The sequence below is a fragment of the Eucyclogobius newberryi genome, unplaced genomic scaffold, assembly GCF_026437365.1.
Source record: "Eucyclogobius newberryi isolate DKJ021-1_F unplaced genomic scaffold, fEucNew1.0.hap1 SCAF_14, whole genome shotgun sequence".
Lineage (NCBI taxonomy): Eukaryota > Metazoa > Chordata > Actinopteri > Gobiiformes > Gobiidae > Eucyclogobius > Eucyclogobius newberryi.
Window position 1 is genome coordinate 31,516,914 of NW_027315768.1, and position 22,147 is coordinate 31,539,060.

Sequence of the window (22,147 nt, forward strand, 5' to 3'; positions counted from 1 at the left end):
CGTCCTGTGCGTTTCTCCTGTCCAATCACGATCAGCTTGAACCAGGAAGTGAGAACCAGGAAGACATCTTGAAATGCGTTGGAGAAAAAAGAGCATTTTTAAAGGTCAAATACAAATAAAGCATAATATTTGTCCTTTAAGCCTGTTGTCACGGCATTTTATTCTATGGATGTCACCTTTTAAAATGATCAGTTTCTGCAAGTTCAAACTTCACTGCGATTGGTCGGATCCACCTGTCACTCAGGGCAGAGGCCGGGGAGTGAGTGGGAAAGGATCAGAACCAGATTAGGTGACAAAATGAAAGACTTAATTGCTAAACATTCGTACGAACTAAATAACAATAATCGTTAGGTTTTTAGAGGCATTTTCAGTTCAAAGTGCTTTTTATTTGGCTTTTTCTATCACATTTAACTTTAATTCATCATTCTGAAATAGTTATTGGACAGTGTGAATACCAGAAATTGAAGGATGTGAATGATACGGTGCATAAAAGTAGAATTGTGATGTTTCTCTCAAAATAATGGTCACGCAATAGTTTTATAACCGGGACGAGTGCGAACGCGGCTTCATCTCCAGCGCGTTGTCGATGTGGGAGGAGTGAAGAAGAGGTGTCATGGCCGCCGCTCTGTTCTCACTCTGAAGAAGAGCAGACGTCTCAGCGGTCGCCGGGTAAACTGTGGAACGAGTGCAAAGACACATTTATCCTCGGAGACAAGCGCAGATGATGGGAAAGTCTGTCCTCCTCTTCTTCTTATTTCAACCGACTTCTGTCACGGTTCTCCAGACAATTTTGCCACGTCACAAAAGAAGAATAAATTACAACGAGGAGTTAATTAATGATTATTAAAAGAGCTTTTCGTTTGAGGTCTATTTTCAGCACATTTGCGGTGACATTCTGTGTAAAAGTTGTGTTTTTTTAGTTCAAGCCACGACTTTTGGCAAACAAAAATATGCAACTAAATTCTCCCATAAAATGGAAAAAAAAACAACTCAAAATGACAGTTTTTTTGATCAAAAATCAGCACAATTCTTTGCAAAAATCACTACATTTAGCAGTAATACCTGACAATATTTTGCTCTTAAAGTACATGTACGTCAAGACCTTTGAGACCTTTTTGAACCGGTTTTGAGTTCAAAAAGGCCGCGACCTTTAGCAAACGAAATATTCAACAAAATTTCCCCGCAATTTTTCTAAAAAATGCACTCAAATTGTCAGTTTTTCTGACCAAAAATCTGCACAGATCTTTGCAAAAATCACTACACTTAACGCTGTAATACCTCACAATATTTTGCTCTTAAAGTCCATGTACGTCAAGTCTTTTAAGTAGATTTTTAACCAGTTTTGAGTTCAAGCCGCGACCTTTAGCAAACGAAATATTCAACAAAATTTCCCCGCAATTTTTCTAAAAAATGCACTCAAATTGTCAGTTTTTCTGACCAAAAATCAGCACAGTTCTTTGCAAAAATCACTACATTTAACGCTGTAATATCACAACATTTTACTCTTAAAGTATATATGTACTTCAAGTCAATTTTGAACCGGTTACTTTGACTTCTAATTGAGTATTTCTGTTCTCTTGTATCTGTGCTTTTACGTAACAAACAAAACCACTCCCACCACTGCTGTTTCTCTCAAATGTTTTGGCATCACATGGACGTTGCCTATTGGAAACTAAACCTGCGATAGTAAATCTGATTATCCTCTCCGGGTCACAGACGGCATGCCTGGTATGTTGTTTCTCCGCTCCGACTGCACGGCCCTCACGTTAAGTCTTTACGTCTCGTTGTGTTGCCGTTGATTCCCTCTGTGTTAGGGCATCCGGGTTTGAGCTGGTGTTTTCTAGAGCGCATCACAGATTATTACGATTTCTGAATTTTGACTTTATTTGGTGCATTTATACCTGTTGTGTATATAAATTATAGTTTTACGCCTATCGAGTAAGTATTTGTGGAGAAAACTTTTAAAAATCTGTAGAAAATGACAGGAAGTGACATCACACCAGGGACACGCCTTCCAGTCAAAGTTTATGCAGAATTTACACAACGAAACAACTTTTTTGACTCTCTAAACATTAATTCAACAAAATAAAGTCACTTTCATATATTTTTATTTGTCAAATAATATTTCATTTTTTTGACATTGGATGAGTTTTGGCCCAGTGTTTGCTGGGTAATTTCCAAATGTGATGTCATCAAGTACAAACAGGAAGTGAAATTATAAAGCTAAATAATTTGCTATTCTGTGATAACATTTGTATGATTTTTCGCATCATTTTAAATATGTTTTATCTTAACTGCATTTTAGTTCAGTGAATGGTCTGACCTGTAGGGGGCGCTTTAAGGTTCTGTTGAAACCTGCAGTTTCTTGTTCAGGCCGTGTCGTTTGTCAATGAAAAGCTTTTGTTGTGTAAAATGTACTTAAAGGACAAATTTGAAACATATTTTGTATTATTATCGTCCTTTAAACATGCTCGTAAGTACCATACTCCTACATCTTCAAAACTGCAAAGGGAATTACACAGGTTCAATACAAACACTTCAAGCTAGCCTCCGACTTCCTGATGTAGCCACGCAGTTGTACAGATCGTGATTGGATGGGAGAAATGCTCAGAACGAGTCCGGCGATGATTTATGGACTTAAAAAACAGCTCTGTGTTGTGGGTTCTGACGTCACAGATCGCGTAACGTCAGTTATCGAGGAGATTCAGAACGGAGTGTTTTTGACGCTCAGAGGAGAGAGGACTTTCTCATCAGGATTCATCAAACTAGCGTGAATGAAGCTAAATGCTACTCAATGTGTGTTTCTGATGAGGGAACAATGCTAGAACATGGTTAAAAGCTAAAAAAAAAAACTTGATTTATCATAATATGTGACCTTTAAAGGGATGAGTCTGTGTAATTGTAGAACAAAATCTGTTGTATCATCTGGACTCTGTTTTTAGATTGGTGATTCTAAAAACAGAGTCCAGCTGATACAACTGAATTTTTCCAACACATTTAAAGGGATGGTTCTTGTTATTTATTGCGAGTCTGGCCAGCCAATTCATTGCATTCACGCTCTAGAATGTATTTGTTTATTTATTTTGTTGAGATTTTCTGTCCAGAAGGCTTTATAGCAGGCATGTCCAAACTAAGGCCCGGGGACCAAATCCGGCCCTCAGACCAATTTTTGTCGGCCCTCCTGCTAAGTTGGTCCAAACAACAAAAAGTAGTAGTTTTTACTGTAAAATTGGAGAGATTGACGCATTTTAATGTTATAACCACCTAATATTAATGTTCCAAGTCTTATTAAAGGTGTGGAGGCATCAAAACTATGTCAAATGCAACAATTCAACATTTTAGGGTTGTTTGTGTCCCTCTGCTCCGTATAAGTTTCAAAATGCGACCCTCGGTGAAAACGGTTTGGACACCCCTGCTTTATAGGAAAGAACAGTTGAAGCGAGAGTCTTTTGCCCTTTTTCTTTCTTTTTGCATCATTTTCAAACCTGAACCATCCAAAACAAATCCAATGACTCACGTCAGATGGAACCTTTTACATGGCATTTCAATAATCTGATAACTCCAGAAGTGGGATAACGATCAGACTTTTTGTGCGGCTGTAAACAAGACTGGAGAACAGGCAGAGTCCACAGAGGAAAGCTCAGTGTGACTTTGCGGTCGGTGTAAATCTCTCAATAACACAATAATAAAGTTATCTAACACCGCGTAGATGTCCACGTGTAGGAGTGAGCGCGGCGTTCTTTTATCAGCTCTAGAAATGTATATGTGGCCGTATCACAGGACGTTCTCCTCCGGGACGTGTTATAATTAGAGCAGACTGAAGGACGCCTTGTTTAGACCGTCCGGTTACCGCTCACGACGGGACGGGAGGGCTGAGGATGTGCACCAGTGTGTTCTCTAAAGATGTGCACCAGTGTGTTCTCTGAGGATGTGCACCAGTGTGTTCTCTAAAGATGTGCACCAGTGTGTTCTCTAAAGATGTGCACCAGTGTGTTCTCTAAAGATGTGCACCAGTGTGTTCTCTGAGGATGTGCACCAGTGTGTTCTCTAAAGATGTGCACCAGTGTGTTCTCTGAGGATGTGCACCAGTGTGTTCTCTAAAGATGTGCACCAGTGTGTTCTCTGAGGATGTGCACCAGTGTGTTCTCTAAAGATGTGCACCAGTGTGTTCTCTAAAGATGTGCACCAGTGTGTTCTCTGAGGATGTGCACCAGTGTGTTCTCTGTGCACCAGTGTGTTCTCTGAGGATGTGCACCAGTGTGTTCTCTGTGCACCAGTATGTTCTCTGTGCACCAGTGTGTTCTCTGAGGATGTGCACCAGTGTGTTCTCTGTGCACCAGTATGTTCTCTGTGCACCAGTGTGTTCTCTGTGCACCAGTGTGTTCTCTGTGCACCTGTGTGTTCTCTGTGTGTGCACAACAAATAACTTATGTTTTATCATCTGTTTCTTATTATTTGTTTCCGGAGTTTTAGTCATTGTCGTGACAGTCGGGGCTCGTCTGAAGTTAGTCGCGTTCTTTTTTTTGACGTTTTGTGACTTTTGCTTCTTTGTTTGACGTTCTTCTCATGAGGAAAAGCATTGGTGAATTTCCGACAGCATTAGGTATTCAAACGGTATCGTAAATAGTTTATCGTTGCCAAAATTGTGTTTATTTTTGGCTTTACGACGGGGACGAGCAGCCGCCCGGGGGTCCGCGCTACTTCCTTTTACCCTGAGCGACTGATGGAGGCTAAATTTAACCGTTGTTTCCCCTTTTATTCAAGCGTTTCCCAAATTTCCGACAAAGCCGACCCTGTCCCGCATTAAACACGGGTCTATTCCTGGACACATCTGCTTTTGACTCGCGCCGTTGGACTCTCGGGATTAAATATTCCGCGGCGTTTTTTTTCTTCCGTTTGGAGTGGCGCGGCGGGCTGGGGGGCTTTTCTTCTTCAAAGCCCCCGAATGGCCCGCTGACCTTTGGGCGCCGGAGTCGGGGCCGGTTCAAAGCGGCGGGTGCCTCTGCGGCGGAGTGTGGGTCGCGGCAAACGTTTGCCAAGCCCCGGAGCAATACGCTGTCGATTAGTAAAGGCAGGGACGGAGAGCGTAGATACAAATGCCATATTTTCCTTTTTTCATTGTTTTGGCCGTGGTGCGACTTATACTCCAGAACAACTTATATTATTTGTCATTTCACTGGCAACCACAAGAGGGCGCTCTAGGCTCTGAGCGACGCAGAAGAAGAATCTGCACTTCCTCTTCCTCTGGAGTTTGTGGAGTTGCTTAGAAGTGACACAGAGGAAGAAGAATTCAATGGATTTAGTGATTTGGGGTAAAACTGATGCTTTGGTAAACTTGTTAGCATGTTCTTTATGCTATAGTTATCTGAATAACTGTTCATATGTTACGTTAACATACCAGACACTTACCACAGTTCTGTCTGTGCCTCATGTAGCTGAAGGTGTTAGCGTTAGCATACGTCATGTAGCTGAAGGTGTTAGCGTACGTACACCTATTCACCATGTTCTCTCATCTCTTATTATTTGAAACATTTCAAGATGAAATTTCTGTTCTTGGTCTTGGATTTTATCAAACAAATTTCCCCCAAAAATGCGACTTACACTCGAGTGCGACTTATATATGTTTTTTTCTTCTCTATTTTGCATTTTTTGGCTGGTGCGACTTATACTCTGGAAAATACGGTACACACATTACTATTGTTGAAGTACAGTCACTTTTTGCACATTTTCAAATATAATCTTTATTTCTGTGGCACGTTTTACACACAACACAACAGTAATGGAGTGACTTTGTAGCCACAGTACTTTTAATGAGTACAAACGTCCGTTATTGAGTGGACTACTAGAGGATACTTTATGTATTGTTTTATTCATTTCATTCTCAAATTATGAAAGAAATCACCAGGATCATACAGTTTAAAGTGCAAAAAATGAATGAAAAGGAGCAGAAAGAAGAGCAATCTACACCATACATTAAATTAACCCACATGAATTCACTTACTTTAATGTTTAAATCAAAGATAGTCTGTTCTTTTCTTGTTTTAACGTTGATTTCTCTGTGTTGAATTGTACGATTTGGCTTTTCACTTGCAGATTCAGCTCCCAAATGTGTGTAAACCGAATCAATCCTGAAACGATTTACTTCATTTACTTCATTTACTTGTCGTGTACCGAGTTGCTCAACAGAAAGTTATGGTCATAAGTCATATTTGTGCCGATGAGGATTGAGAAACTGACATTCGTGCCTCGAGGATCTTGTATGTTTTAAACTTATTCCCATTAAGGAAACTCTAGAGCACGACATGATGCTATTTATGGATTCGGAAAACGTTTGACATTTCAAATTTGGCATTCTTCAACATTAAGGGATAAAACAGCTGAGTAAATATAGGAAATTCAACTCATTTTTATGGCTTTGTCTGGCGATTCTTGTCGATGGCCGGTTATGACAGCCGCGCCGTAATGTCAAGGCTAATGCGCGCGGTGCTTTAAGGAGAGGAAAGGATTATCCCCGCCATTTTCTTCCTCAAGATTGTTGTTATACGCTCAGGACTAAGCGGGGCTAAAACTGGATTAAGGTGAAGGTCAGTGGACGTATTTTCAACAAGCGAGCAAGCCCCCAAAATGACCCCAGCCCCACAAAATTAATTGAAAAAAAAACAAGAAACTTAAAGATGCTTAACAATGTAAGAAACAGACAATATTCAAGTAATGAGACTTTAAACTAACTTTAAAACATTAATTATCTCATTATTGGGTCTATTACTGTGAAACAGACTTGAAAAAGGCAAAAAAAAACTCACTTCTTTTACGTGGTTTTTTGGACACTTAAAGATGCTTAACAATGTAAGAAACAAAGTGAAAAAACGTCATTATTGGGTCCATTAGTGTGAAAAAGACAAAAAATCACATATTTTATGACAACAACCAAACTTCTGTAATTGAAAGTTGTGTGTCAAACTTAAATTGTCTTTTTTTTGGACACTTAAAGACGCTTAACAATGTAAGAAACAAAGTAAAAGACAACATTCAAAGTAATGAGACTTTAAAATACCTTTAAAACATGAACGATCTGTCAACAGCCTGTTTTTCAGTCATTATTGGGTCTGTTATTGTAAAACAGTACTGAAAAATGCCACAGTGTTTTATTTTTCCCCATTTTAAACTTGAAATCAGAACAATAAACAGACAAAACTGAACACGTGTTTTTTTATTTTTTTGTGTATTTTTGTTTGAACTGATTTTTCATTTTTGTTTGTTTTTTGGTTCAAAATGCAAACAGTAAAGAACGATAAAAGCACGAGGCGTTTGGATTGTAACACTGGCTTCATTGTGCGGGAATGAAACGGATGATTTTTTTTATCTATAAATATTTGAAAAGGTTGGCTGTATGAAATGTACTCGCTCTCAAAGACATAAGAGATGCTGTGTTTCTATGACAACAGCACAGCGCACCATTCATTAATAATTATGCGGTTACGTGATATTACATTGGTTAATGGACGTGAAAGGCCAATTAAAACCATACTGGATGTAATTATCTTATTTTGTTCTTTCAATCTCAACATAAGTAACAGTAAGTCAATTGTCATGTTTTATCTTTATTCATCTGTAGTTTTTCTTCTGGAGTAATGCAAATACTAATGCCATTAAACAAACATGACATCACGAGATCATAGTCAAAGCGGAGATTTAAACTCGTGACCTGGAGATGTTGAAATAAAATAAAAAAAAGATGAAAATGGAAAAACAAAGTGTAGTTGAGTAAAAGCTGTACAATCATTTCACATTTGTAATTTTTTATGGTTGTACAAATTAAAAAACAACAACTAATTTATTTTGTGTATTTTTTTAATAACAAGAATGACATTTTTTTTTTTTGTGTGTGTGTTTTTTTGTTGTTGCAGGAACGCCTTAATAAAGCAAGAACAAAGACTTAATTCATGACAAACAAATGTTTATTAAGAATAATTCAAGCTTAGTAACTATATAATGAAGGAGTTGAGTATTAATTAAGTAGCAACTAAGCCTGAATTATTCTTAATTAACAGTTCGTTCATTATGAATTAGGTCTTTGCTCGTGCTCTATTGAACTGTTGTTGCTATAAAGTGTTTTTAAAGTTACATATTGTACTTTTAAACCACAGGCGCTTTACGGATTCCCACGAAACGATGACAGCGTTTGATCGTTTTACTCTGATGTTAAACTTAAAGCGCCCCCTACAGGTCGGACGACTCGTTGAACTAAAACGCAGTTAAGATAAATATATTTTATTTTATATTATATATTATCACAGAATAGCAATTTTTTTAGGTTTTCTAATTTCACTTCCTGTTTGTAATTGATGACATCAGCAGCAAACACTGGGCAAAATCTCATCTAATGCCACAATTGAACTTATCTGACAAATTAAAATATATGAGTGCAACTTAGTTAGTTTAATTCATGTTTAGAGAGTCAAAACATTGTGTATAAATTATGCATAAACTTTGACTGGAATGAGTGTCCCTTGTGTGATGTCACTTTCTGTCGTTTTTTACAAATCTTTAAACGTTTTCTCCACAAACACCTGCTCGATTGGTGTCAAACTATCATTTATATGTACAAAAGGTATAAACACTCCAAATAAAGTTGAAATTTGAAAATTGTATAAACCTGTCATGCAATGCACTTTTTCCTCGTTTAGTATCACACGTTTTTTTCTGATTCAGTGCGTTTTGTACATTCAAACGCACCATTTTAGGGAGACGATTTATTCAAGTGTAACGTGGTGTCCTGTCGCGCTTATTTGCAAGTTTACAAGTTTGTGTGATTTTTATCTTTTGTAACAGACACTATACTGAATATTCTAAATGTTGCGACTTGATCCATCCAATTATCTGCTCAGTGCTGCTCAAGCAGAAACAGGAAGTGGGTAAATCTAAACTGAACTGACACTTTTCAAATATAGTTATTGTGTAATTTTGTGTTTGTTTTCCTCTCTTTTGGATTTGGGTTCAAAAAGGAAAAACTAGTCATTAATAATAATACTGTGCTTACATGATATTGTATTAAAACCATGCAGAATGCAATTAGCTTTTTTTTTTTAATTTAATGTATGTAAAAGTGAAATAATGATCTATATATTTCACAGTTAACCATTGAATAAAGAAATAAAACATAATATATCTTTAAACAGCTTTAGTGCTTCTTCTCAGTAAACATGGGCAAAATATCACAATTAGATAATATCGTGAAGGTAGTTTTGAAGGTGTGCAAAGTTTTAATATCGAGTGTAATGTTAATGGTAAAAAAAGCTGTAAAAGGAGCTTATTCATTATAAAAATGCAAAAAATGATGTTGTAAACTTTCAAATAAGCTGATATTTCTGCACTTTTGTGATTCAATTTGACAGACAGTTCACATTCGTCCCATAATGAAGACCATCGTTATCGAGCCACAACAGTATACTCATTTGCGTTGAAATCACCCACCGATGCAGCAAACATCACCCGTTTATACCTCTCGCAAAATCCCCCCAATTTAATCCGCGCTCTCCGTTTGTGGCGCAGCTCCGTCCAAGTTTCCACCTCTCTGCCTCCGCCGTCGCCCTGTTGGCACCGAGGACATTGTTTCCATTCAGCGCCGGGCATACCACGCCGCTATTCTCTTACCCTGAGTCACGGGAGCGGGGGGCCCGGGAGCGGCGGCGTCCCGGGGCTCGCTCACGCCACAGGGCCCAGCGCCGCCCGAAACCAAACTGGACACACAGCGCGGCTTTATCGAGTTAAGGCCGTTTGCCAGCGTGGAAGGAAGCGGGAACGCCATCCGGATTCAGTGGCATGCTGGGTAATGTTACGACGGGAGGGAATGTGGCGCGAGGCCGGGCGAAACGGCAAAAAAGGGGAGGGAAAAGATCGATTACGATTTTGAATTCAAGATGATTGATAATGACTTGCGGTAATTAAGATCACGAACATTGGGGCAGTTTTTTTTAGTCAGTGCCAATCAAACTGCGGCTCCGTCTCCTTCTGTGCTCTTTGGTCTTCCTCTAGGGTTTTATAATCAGTACCAATCAAACAGAGGCTCCATCTCGTACTCTTTGGTCTTCCTCTGGACCTCTTTTCCCACTCTCGCTGCTTTGTATCGCACAATGTCCGAACCCTCTCCATCTGGAAACTTTAGCCACAATTTCCAGGGCATTGAACAAAGAACAGACACATCTCCAATGAGGGTGGGCGCTGTATCGGTTCCAGCATCGATATTGGCCGACATAAACCGATTTTCGGCAGCATATGTATTTTTATTTTTTATTTTTTAAAGATTAATGAGTAAAAATGGAAATGGAACAGCAATTAGGCTATAAATATGGCCGCATGTTTACACAATCAAGTAACAATTAATTTTATATCCTAGATCCAAATGTATTTTATTTATTTTATTTATTTTATTTATTTTATTTATTTTATTTATTTTATTTATTTTATTAATTTTATTAATTTTATTTATTTTATTTATTTTATTTATTTTATTTATTTTATTTATTTTATTTATTTTATTTATTTTATTTATTTTATTTATTTTGTTTATTTTATTTATTTTATTTATTTTGAAAAAGGAGTGATTCATTAGCTCAAGCTCAGGGGTGGTCAGAGGACGACTCACACAAGTTTGCGATTCATATAATTCTGTAATATTGGTATTAAATATAAAAAATTGTCAACTGTCACATGTTCTTTTACTTAAACTGATTTATAAATTGCAACATGGAAGCTGCTGTTCACAAGTCTGAATGTAACGCATGTATCTAAAGGTTTATTCCTAAACTTTTAACAGATTTGAGGGCCTCGCTATGAATTTTAAAATCTAAATATCGGTATCGGCAGCAGCAGCGAGCCAAACATCGAAAAACAAAACAAATATGGGCCCCTCACTTATCTCCATCCGTGCATTTCCACTGCAACGTTTCCACTTCCCGCCTACATGTTGCCACGGCAACAGTGTGCATCAAAAAAGGCCTTGAATCGGGTCAATACAAATACATTTCTGAAGTCTTATTCTATTAATACTGTCGTTTCCTCCGACTCGTGGAGGCCTTATTTGGGAACGTAAGGGAGTCGCCGCTGAAATGAAAAACATTGCCAGGTTAAATAGTAAAAGATTAATGAGCAACAAAGTCGAGCCAAGTTTGATACGATTGAGGAGTGAAATAATAAACATTAGAGTTTTGAGAGATTGGCACTGGCATTCACAGCACATTTTATTCATACCATTTTGGTATCATTTCATAATAACTACAGGGTAATTAGCCTTAATAAAGCATTAACAAAGACTTAATGCCAATAAATTAAACTTAGTAATGACCATTATAACCCTCTGACTGAAATGTTTCTCAAGGCTTATATACATGAGAACTTTCCAGGGGAAACAAAGAAGGTAATCTTGTTTTGACAGATGAATAATGGGAAAATGTGTGTGTACTTCCCAGTGAAGAAACAATCACAAGTTTGAGACGATTCTGTTGGGAAAGTGTGACATGTTTTTTCATAACTTCATAACTTCAAATATAAACTGTGGCACCAGGAGACAAACCACTCCCATAACCATCACCACGAGACAGTTTTGGACATCTTCTTCTTCTTCTTCTTCGTCTTCTTCTTTTTCATATTTTTCTTCTTTGTCGTCGTCTATCTTTGTCTTCTTCTTCATCTTCGTCTTCTTCTTTGTCTTCTTCTTCTTTGTCTTCATCTTTGTCTTCATCTTTGTCTTCTTTGTCTTCTTCTTCATCCTCTTTGTCTTCTTCATCTTCGTCTTCTTCTTTGTCTTCTTCAACTTCTTTGTCTTCTTCTTCTTTGTCTTCTTCTTCATCCTCTTTGTCTTCGTCTTCTTCTTTGTCTTCTTCTTCATCCTCTTTGTCTTCTTCTTCGTCTTTTTTGTCTTCTTCATCCTCTTTGTCTTCTTCTTCATCCTCTTTGTCTTCTTCTTTGTCTTCTTCTTTGTCTTTTTCTTCGTCTTCTTTGTCTTCTTCATCCTCTTCGTCTTCTTCTTCGTCCTCTTCACCGTCCTCGTCATTGTTGTCATGATCATTGTTTATATCTTGAAGTTCACACCTTGTACTTTAAAGTGCTGCATTTCCTCACATCTCTTCCTCTTCTTTATTGCTCCTTCCGGCCGTGTCATTGGCCGTGGCCAACGTGCTGTGAAACTGAGCCTTTCCCGGGTGTAATTTTAGCCGCTGGTCATGTAACGAGGACGTGACGAGGACGTAACGAGGACATGACGAGGACGTGACGAGGACGTGACGAGGCTGTGACGAGGACATGACGAGGACGTAGCGAGGACGTGACGAGGATGTAACAAGGACGTGACGAGGACATGACGAGGATGTGACGAGGACGTGGCGAGGATGTGACGAGCACGTGACAAGGACATGACGAGGACGTAACAAGGACGTGACGAGGATGTGACGAGGACACGACGAGGACGCGACGAGGACGTGACGAGGACATGACGAGGACGTGACGAGGACGTGACGAGGACGTAACGAGGACGTGACGAGGACGTGACGAGGACGTGACGAGGACGTAACGAGGACGTGACGAGGATGTGACGAGGACATGACGAGGATGTGACGAGGACGTGACGAGGACGTGACGAGGATGTGACGAGGACGTGACGAGGACTTGACGAGGACGTAACGAGGACGTGACGAGGATGTGACGAGGACACGACGAGGACGTGACGAGGACGTAACGAGGACGTAACGAGGACATGACGAGGACGTGACGAGGACGTGACGAGGACGTAACGAGGACGTGACGAGGATGTGACGAGGACGTGACGAGGACGTAACGAGGACATGACGAGGATGTGACGAGGACGTGGCGAGGACGTGACGAGCACGTGACAAGGACATGACGAGGATGTGACGAGGACGTGACGAGGACTTGACGAGGACGTAACAAGGACGTGACGAGGATGTGACGAGGACACGACGAGGACGCGACGAGGACGTGACGAGGACATGACGAGGACGTGACGAGGACGTGACGAGGACGTAACGAGGACGTGACGAGGATGTGACGAGGACGTGACGAGGACGTAACGAGGACGTGACGAGGATGTGACGAGGACGTGACGAGGATGTGACGAGGACGTGACGAGGACGTAACGAGGACGTGACGAGGATGTGACGAGGATGTGACGAGGACGTGACGAGGACTTGACGAGGACGTAACGAGGACGTGACGAGGACACGACGAGGACGTGACGAGGACGTAACGAGGACATGACGAGGACGTGACGAGGACGTGGCGAGGATGTGACGAGGACGTGACGAGGACGTGACGAGGATGTGACGAGGACGTGACGAGGACGTGACGAGGATGTGACGAGGACGTGGCGAGGATGTGACGAGCACGTGACAAGGACATGACGAGGATGTGACGAGGACGTGACGAGGACTTGACGAGGACGTAACAAGGACGTGACGAGGATGTGACGAGGACACGACGAGGACGCGACGAGGACGTGACGAGGACATGACGAGGACGTGACGAGGACGTGACGAGGACGTAACGAGGACGTGACGAGGACGTGACGAGGACGTGACGAGGACGTAACGAGGACGTGACGAGGATGTGACGAGGACATGACGAGGATGTGACGAGGACGTGACGAGGACGTAACGAGGACGTGACGAGGATGTGACGAGGATGTGACGAGGACGTGACGAGGACTTGACGAGGACGTAACGAGGACGTGACGAGGACACGACGAGGACGTGACGAGGACGTAACGAGGACATGACGAGGACGTGACGAGGACGTGGCGAGGATGTGACGAGGACGTGACGAGGACGTGACGAGGATGTGACGAGGACGTGACGAGGACGTGACGAGGATGTGACGAGGACGTGGCGAGGATGTGACGAGCACGTGACAAGGACATGACGAGGATGTGACGAGGACGTGACGAGGACTTGACGAGGACGTAACAAGGACGTGACGAGGATGTGACGAGGACACGACGAGGACGCGACGAGGACGTGACGAGGACATGACGAGGACGTGACAAGGACGTGACGAGGACGTAACGAGGACGTGACGAGGATGTGACGAGGACGTGACGAGGACGTAACGAGGACGTGACGAGGATGTGACGAGGACATGACGAGGATGTGACGAGGACGTGACGAGGACGTAACGAGGACGTGACGAGGATGTGACGAGGATGTGACGAGGACGTGACGAGGACTTGACGAGGACGTAACGAGGACGTGACGAGGACACGACGAGGACGTGACGAGGACGTAACGAGGACGTGACGAGGACGTGACGAGGACGTGGCGAGGATGTGACGAGGACGTGACGAGGACGTGACGAGGATGTGACGAGGACGTGACGAGGACTTGACGAGGACGTAACGAGGACGTGACGAGGACACGACGAGGACGTGACGAGGACGTAACGAGGACGTGACGAGGACACGACGAGGACGTGACGAGGACGTAACGAGGACATGACGAGGACGTGACGAGGACGTGGCGAGGATGTGACGAGGACGTGACGAGGACGTGACGAGGACGTGACGAGGACGTGACGAGGACTTGACGAGGACGTAACGAGGACGTGACGAGGATGTGACGAGGACACGACGAGGACGTGACGAGGACGTAACGAGGACGTAACGAGGACATGACGAGGACGTGACGAGGACGTGACGAGGACGTAACGAGGACGTGACGAGGATGTGACGAGGATGTGACGAGGACGTGACGAGGACGTGACGAGGATGTGACGAGGACATGACGAGGATGTGACGAGGACGTGACGAGGACGTAACGAGGACGTGACGAGGATGTGACGAGGATGTGACGAGGACGTGACGAGGACGTGACGAGGATGTGACGAGGACATGACGAGGATGTGACGAGGACGTAACGAGGACATGACGAGGACGTGACGAGGACGTGACGAGGACGTAACGAGGACGTGACGAGGATGTGACGAGGACGTGACGAGGACGTAACGAGGACATGACGAGGATGTGACGAGGACATGACGAGGATGTGACGAGGACGTGACGAGGATGTGACGAGGACGTGACGAGGACGTGACGAGGATGTGACGAGGACATGACGAGGATGTGACGAGGACGTGACGAGGACGTGACGAGGACGTAACGAGGACGTGACGAGGATGTGACGAGGATGTGACGAGGACGTGACGAGGACGTGACGAGGATGTGACGAGGACATGACGAGGATGTGACGAGGACGTAACGAGGACGTGACGAGGATGTGACGAGGACATGACGAGGACATAACGAGGACATGGCGAGGATGTGACGAGGACATGACGAGGATGTGACGAGGACGTGACGAGGACGTAACGAGGACGTGACGAGGATGTGACGAGGACATGACGAGGACATAACGAGGACATGGCGAGGATGTGACGAGGACATGACGAGGATGTGACGAGGACGTGACGAGGACGTAACGAGGACGTGACGAGGATGTGACGAGGACATGACGAGGACATAACGAGGACATGGCGAGGATGTGACGAGGACATGACGAGGACGTGACGAGGACGTGACGAGGACGTAACGAGGACATGACGAGGATGTGACGAGGACATGACGAGGACGTGACCATGCCATAAAAGCGGCCCGAGGGCAGAACGGGGTCAGTGGGTTGTGTGTTTGAGGACGTTCCCAGCAGCATGTGAGCAGTTACAGCGCTCTGGGGTCTTTCTGCTCAGGCAAATACAACAGGCAATAAACAGGGAAAAGGGCATAAAATGAGCAGAATGGACTGTACTTTTTTTTTTTTTTGAGCTAATGCTCTTCATGTCGATACGTGATTTCTGGATTCATAAACGCCATATACCATAGTTTTGGCCGGGGTGCGACTTATACTCCAGAGCGACTTATATGTGATATTATTTGTTATTTTCACACTGACAACCACAAGAGGGCGCTCTAGGCTCTAAGCGACGCAGAAGAAGAATCTGCACTTCCTCTTCCTCTGGAGTTTGTGGAGTTGTTTAGAAGTGACACAGAGGAAGAAGAATTCAATGGATTTAGTGATTTGGGGTAAAACTGATGCTTTGCTAAACTTGTTAGCATGTTCTTTATGCTATAGTTATCTGAATAACTGTTCATATGTTACGTTTAAATACCAGATTTTCTCAAATAAATTTCCCCAAAAATGCCACTTATACTCCAGTGCGACTTATATATGTTTTTTTCTTCTCTATTATGCATTTTTTGGCTGGTGCGATTTATAATCCGGAAAATACAGTAACTTTTTTAACTGACAATAAATGGTTTGGATACAGAAGTGTCACAAGTTGTTGTATTTTGTAATGCTTCTTGGTCAATATCGTAATTTTAAGTGTGTGTTTACGTTGTTTATTCTCATTCAATGTTGAGTTTGATGTAAAAAATCTCATTGGAGCCTGTTTTAATTAGGATTTTTTTGGACACATATGATGCAACGTTTCCTTTTTGGAGCTTTTAACCCTGTCATGACACTGTTCCGTCATCAAAAATCGTAGCATTGAACTCCATTCACGCTTGTTTACGAGGTCGTCTCCCTCTGAGTCTCAGAAAACACTCCACTACAAAATTCCCAGATTTGTCACGGTTGAGATCCGGAGGTTTTAGGCGCCGTTTTCAAGTTCATAAATCACTTTCGGACTCGTTCTGGGCATTTCTGCCTCAAGTCCTGTTCACTGCAAGTACGTGCTCATACTGACATGTTGGGGCAAGCTAGCTTTTGTTTATTTTCTTATGGTAATTTCCAAATCCAGATGAGGGAACGCCAGACTGAGATGAAGTCATGAATGGAGTTCTTAAAAAATACAAGAGTAAAGCTTCTCTAAAGGCCAAAAACAGTACAAAAATGCATAATATGTGTCCTTTAAAGTGTTTATAACCATAATATGTGTCCCTTAAAGTGTTTATAACCATAATATGTGTCCTTTAAAGTGGTTTTAATGCAATAATAGTCTTTTCTTTATTCCACGTTTGCTGCAACATCAAACTTTGACGTGTACAGATGTCCAATTTCCCTTCGAACAACAACTTAATTCACTTTAACTAGAATAATAACCTGCAATTATTCTATGCACAGTGTGATTTGGCAGTTGATATTGGACAATTAATATTTATAGTCCTTGAATTTATTAACGAAACGGTTGAAAACAGCCCTCAGGCAACACATTATTTTTTACTCGTATAATAAAGGGAGGGAGAGGGGCATGTTTTTAATTGGAATAATTTCATTTAACCACAAGAGAATAACAGAAGCATAACCACACAGAATGTTCATGAAATATCTTGCTAAATGTATTTCCTCCCGCTAAACCAACCCCAGGCACAATGTGGATTAAATCTGTTGATATGATGGATAGAAAACTCAAATTATTACTCAATAACAACAATAACTAACAATTTATTTTTGGTCTGGGAATTTTGACACTCAAACTGCATTTACATCAATATTTTGACCGCAACAATTAATTTAAATAACTATACCGTATTTTCTGGACTATAAGTTGCACCGGAGTACAAGTCGCACCAGCCAAAAAATGCATAATAGAGAAGAAAAAACATATGTGAGTCGCACTGGAGAATGAAATGCGGTTGCAATTGTGAAAATAACAAATAATATCACATATAAGTCGCTCCAGAGCAGTAAGAGAAGTATAATTATATAAGTATAAATATAGTATAAGTATATGTATAAGTCGCACCCCGGCCAATACTATGAAAAAAGGTGCGACTTATAGTCTGGAAAATACAGTATTTGTATGTTGATCATCTTTATTGTTATCGTGACTTAACGCACTCTTAACCACATGTTCAAAAGATGTTTTATAAGAAAGATGGCATTATTATTATTTCAGATTGAAAACACTTCATTTATAAATATCAGTCGCAATATTTCAACCTCAATTTAGTCAAAAAATCCATGTAAAAAGTCTCAATGTACAATAGAAATAATGGTTTGACTAGTCGATGTATTGAAGAAAAAAAATAATGAGTTAGTTTGCGGCTAGGAACGTCACAATATCACATTTTAGAGTTACAATTATTGTGAGAAAAAACATCACAATTTTAACAATTATGCATGATTATTGAGACTGTGACTTAACAACAGTGAAATCTTTATTTTTCTTTCATTCCCGTGCTCTAACATGTACTTTTCCTCAAGTTTGTGACCGGATTTATGAAAATGAACTTCCTGAAAGACAAAATGAATTAAAATATGACAATAATAGCCAGATTAAAAAGGTAATGCACATTTAAGTCTATTTTTTGGACGATAGATTCAACTAAAAATACTTTTAAATTTTTGCTTCTAAAACTGTCCCAAGTATAATTTTTTGGTTGTCACGGTGATATTGTGACCTGAACCATCACGATTATCGATTAACCTGACAATCGGGACAGCTTTAGTTGCAGCCCTGATCGTAAAAATCATATATTTAACCTACTTGCAAGAGCCGCGCCTTAAGACTCGAGGGTGCGTTGGAGGGTGCGTTGGAGGGTGCGTTGGAGGGTGCGTTGGAGGGTGCGTTGGAGGGTGCGTTGGAGGGTGCGTTGGAGGGTGCGTTCAATTGCCTGTTTGATTTTAGTCCGCATCTCGTGTGTGTTTTCCAGATCGTGTCGAACGTGCTGATCTTCTCCTGCACAAACATCGTGGGCGTGTGCACTCATTACCCTGCCGAGGGCTCGCAGAGGCAGGCCTTCCAGGAGACCCGCGAGTGCATCCAGGCCCGCCTCCACTCGCAGAGGGAGAACCAGCAGCAGGTGAGGGGCGGGGCAGGAGGGGCAGCAGCAGGTGAGGGGCGGGGCAGGGGAACCAGCAGCAGGTGAGGGGCGGGGCAGGAGGGGCAGCAGCAGGTGAGGGGCGGGGCAGGGGAACCAGCAGCAGGTGAGGGGCGGGGCAGGGGAACCAGCAGCAGGTGAGGGGCGGGGCAGGAGGGGCAGCAGCAGGTGAGGGGCGGGGCAGGGGAACCAGCAGCAGGTGAGGGGCGGGGCAGGAGGGGCAGCAGCAGGTGAGGGGCGGGGCAGGGGAACCAGCAGCAGGTGAGGGGCGGGGCAGGGGAACCAGCAGCAGGTGAGGAGCGGGGCAGGAGGGGCAGCAGCAGGTGAGGGGCGGGGCAGGGGAACCAGCAGCAGGTGAGGGGCGGGGCAGGGGAACCAGCAGCAGGTGAGGGGCGGGGCAGGAGGGGCAGCAGCAGGTGAGGGGCGGGGCAGGGGAACCAGCAGCAGGTGAGGGGCGGGGCAGGAGGGGCAGCAGCAGGTGAGGGGCGGGGCAGGGGAACCAGCAGCAGGTGAGGGGCGGGGCAGGGGAACCAGCAGCAGGTGAGGAGCGGGGCAGGAGGGGCAGCAGCAGGTGAGGGGCGGGGCAGGGGAACCAGCAGCAGGTGAGGGGCGGGGCAGGAGGGGCGGAAGATAACCAGGCGCTAAAGTAACCTGCTGCAATAGTAACCTGTACTTTATCTGTACTTTTTAAAGTTTTTACAGTTAGGCATCCGTACTTTTTACAGTCAGGTATCTGTACTTTTTACAGTCAGGTATCTGTACTTTTTACAGTCAGGTATCTGTACTTTTTACAGTCAGGTATCTGTACTTTTTATAGTCAGGTATCTGTACTTTTTACAGTCAGGTATCTGTACTTTTTACAGTCAGGTATCTGTACTTTTTATAGTCAGGTATCTGTACTTTCTACAGTCATGTATTTGTACTTTCTACTGCGCTACATTTTTTAACTGGACTGAAAAGTATTTTTCTTACGGTTTTAGACCTGCTGAAATGGTTCTTTTATGTGTTTGTGTTGACATCTTGATACAGTTCAAGTCTCGGCTTTGACAAACAAAATTAATAATATATGACGTTAGATGACTTTTGTTCAGCACAATTCTTCATCAATATCACAATTTGACTCCAACGTGTGAATTACTTCTACTTTTAGATGTACTTTAATAATACTTTTGGTCGTTCTTTTTAATGAGCGACGTTTACTTTTACTCAAGTAATTTTTTGCTCCAATTGGTCTAAAAATCTATTCTTGTAACTAATATTTCAAATTAATATTAATTTATCAAAATGTACTGAAAAGGTTGTTCATTGGAAAGAATTTGTTTCATTTTATTTCTTTATTTTTTACCCTGAAAAAAACGTTTGAGTTGCCTTTGTTCTAAATCTGACATATTTACCATGACCGCGGGATTCGTCTTTCCGCATGGTAGTTACATAAATGCTCCAGTTGGATTTAAATTGTAGAAATATGACCTACTTTAAAACCTAAAACATAAATTAATTTTAATAATTCTTCGAGGTAATTCTGTCATTGCATAATATTACACATTCTTTAATGTTCTACCTCAGGAACGTCTGCTCCTGTCGGTGCTCCCGCGCCACGTCGCCATGGAGATGAAAGCTGACATCAACGCCAAACAGGAAGACATGATGTTCCACAAGATCTACATCCAAAAGCACGACAACGTCAGGTACAAGACGGCGACATGTTTATGCCGCTGCGACTCGTGGTTTAGCAGGAAAATACAATAAATCTAGACCATTAAAGATGTATTGTGTAACTTTTCTACTGGAGGCCTGCTGGTGGAGGTCAGAGACGTTCCCTCTGCCCGGTGCTCGGACACGACCACTTGGCTAGCGGTCATAGATGGTTACAAGCAAGAGCAGAAATCTCACCATAAACACAGTTAGCCTTTAGCTGAGATGAGAGTTTTACACGCTAATTATCATCTCAAATAAAACACTTTTAAAGGTTTAAACACTCAACAATGACTTTTAACGAGGCTTTGACCTCATTTAATGTGGTCGATGGTTTGATACCAGCTGACAACTCTGGTTATTCATAACTTGCCTTGTTTTACTAACCGCTAATGCTAACTGACAATGCTAACAGCTAATGCTAACAGCTATTGGAAAAATACATGAGGCTGGCTTTGGAGTCCTTCACTTCATTCTTTTTCTTTCTTTCTTTCTTTTTCTTTCTTTCTTTCTTTCTTTTTCTTTTTCTTTTTCTTTTTCTTCTTCTTCTTCTTCTTCTTCTTCTTCTTCTTCTTCTTCTTCTTCTTCTTCTTCTTCTTCTTCTTCTGTTATTTTAATGGCGGTTGGCAGCAAACTGAAAAGGTGCATTCACCGCCACCTACTGGAGTTGTACGTCTTCAAAGTGTGTTTTACGCTATACTGTAAAAAAAAAAAAAAAAAAAGGAGAGAGGGAAAGGGAGAGAAAGAGCGAGAAAGAGAGAGGCAAAGAGTGGGAAAAAGAGAGGGAAAGAGTAGGAAAGAGAGAGGGAAAGATAGAGGGAAAGAGTGGGAAAGAGTGAGAAAGAGAAAGAGTAGGAAAAAGAGAGGGTAAGAGCGAGAAAGAGAGAGCAAAAGAGAGAGGGAAAGAGTGGGAAAAAGAGAGGGAAAGAGTGGGAAAGAGTGGGAAAGAGAGAGGGAAAGAGTGGGAAAGATAGAGGGAAAGATCAAGAAAGAAAGAAAGAGGGAAAGAGAAGGGGAAAGAGCAAGAAAGATAAAGAGAGAGGGAAAAGCGAGAAAGAGAGAGCGAAAGAGTGGGAAAAGAGAGGGAAAGAGTGGGAAAAAGAGAGGGAAAGAGTGGGAAAGAGAGAGGGAAAGAGTAGGAAAGATAGAGGGAAAGATAGAGGGAAAGAGTGGGAAAGAGTGAGAAAGAGAAAGAGTAGGAAAAAGAGAGGGTAAGAGCGAGAAAGAGAGAGCAAAAGAGAGAGGGAAAGAGTGGGAAAAAGAGAGGGAAAGAGTGGGAAAGAGTGGGAAAGAGAGAGGGAAAGAGTGGGAAAGATAGAGGGAAAGATCAAGAAAGAAAGAAAGAGGGAAAGAGAAGGGGAAAGAGCAAGAAAGATAAAGAGAGAGGGAAAAGCGAGAAAGAGAGAGCGAAAGAGTGGGAAAAGAGAGGGAAAGAGTGGGAAAAAGAGAGGGAAAGAGTGGGAAAGAGAGAGGGAAAGAGTAGGAAAGATAGAGGGAAAGATCAAGAGAGAGAAAGAAAGAGGGATAGAAAGCGCGAGAAAGAGAGAGGGAAAGAGATGGGGAAAGAGCAAGAAAGAGAAAGGTAAAGAGTGAGGGAAAGAGCGAGAAAGAGAGAGCGAAAGAGAGAGG

At 42.4% G+C, this 22,147-nt stretch overlaps 1 protein-coding gene across 2 annotated transcripts in view; it reads left to right on the top strand.

The window, feature by feature from the left end:
* Nucleotides 1-22,147, top strand: part of LOC140359965 (adenylate cyclase type 5-like) — a 101,380-nt gene that overhangs the window by 34,617 nt on the left and 44,616 nt on the right. For both annotated transcript variants that reach the window (XM_072445249.1, XM_072445250.1), the window contains exons 2-3: nt 18,656-18,805; nt 20,390-20,511. In XM_072445249.1, coding sequence (XP_072301350.1) covers nt 18,656-18,805; nt 20,390-20,511 — 272 coding nt within the window. The remainder of the gene's footprint in view (nt 1-18,655; nt 18,806-20,389; nt 20,512-22,147) is intronic.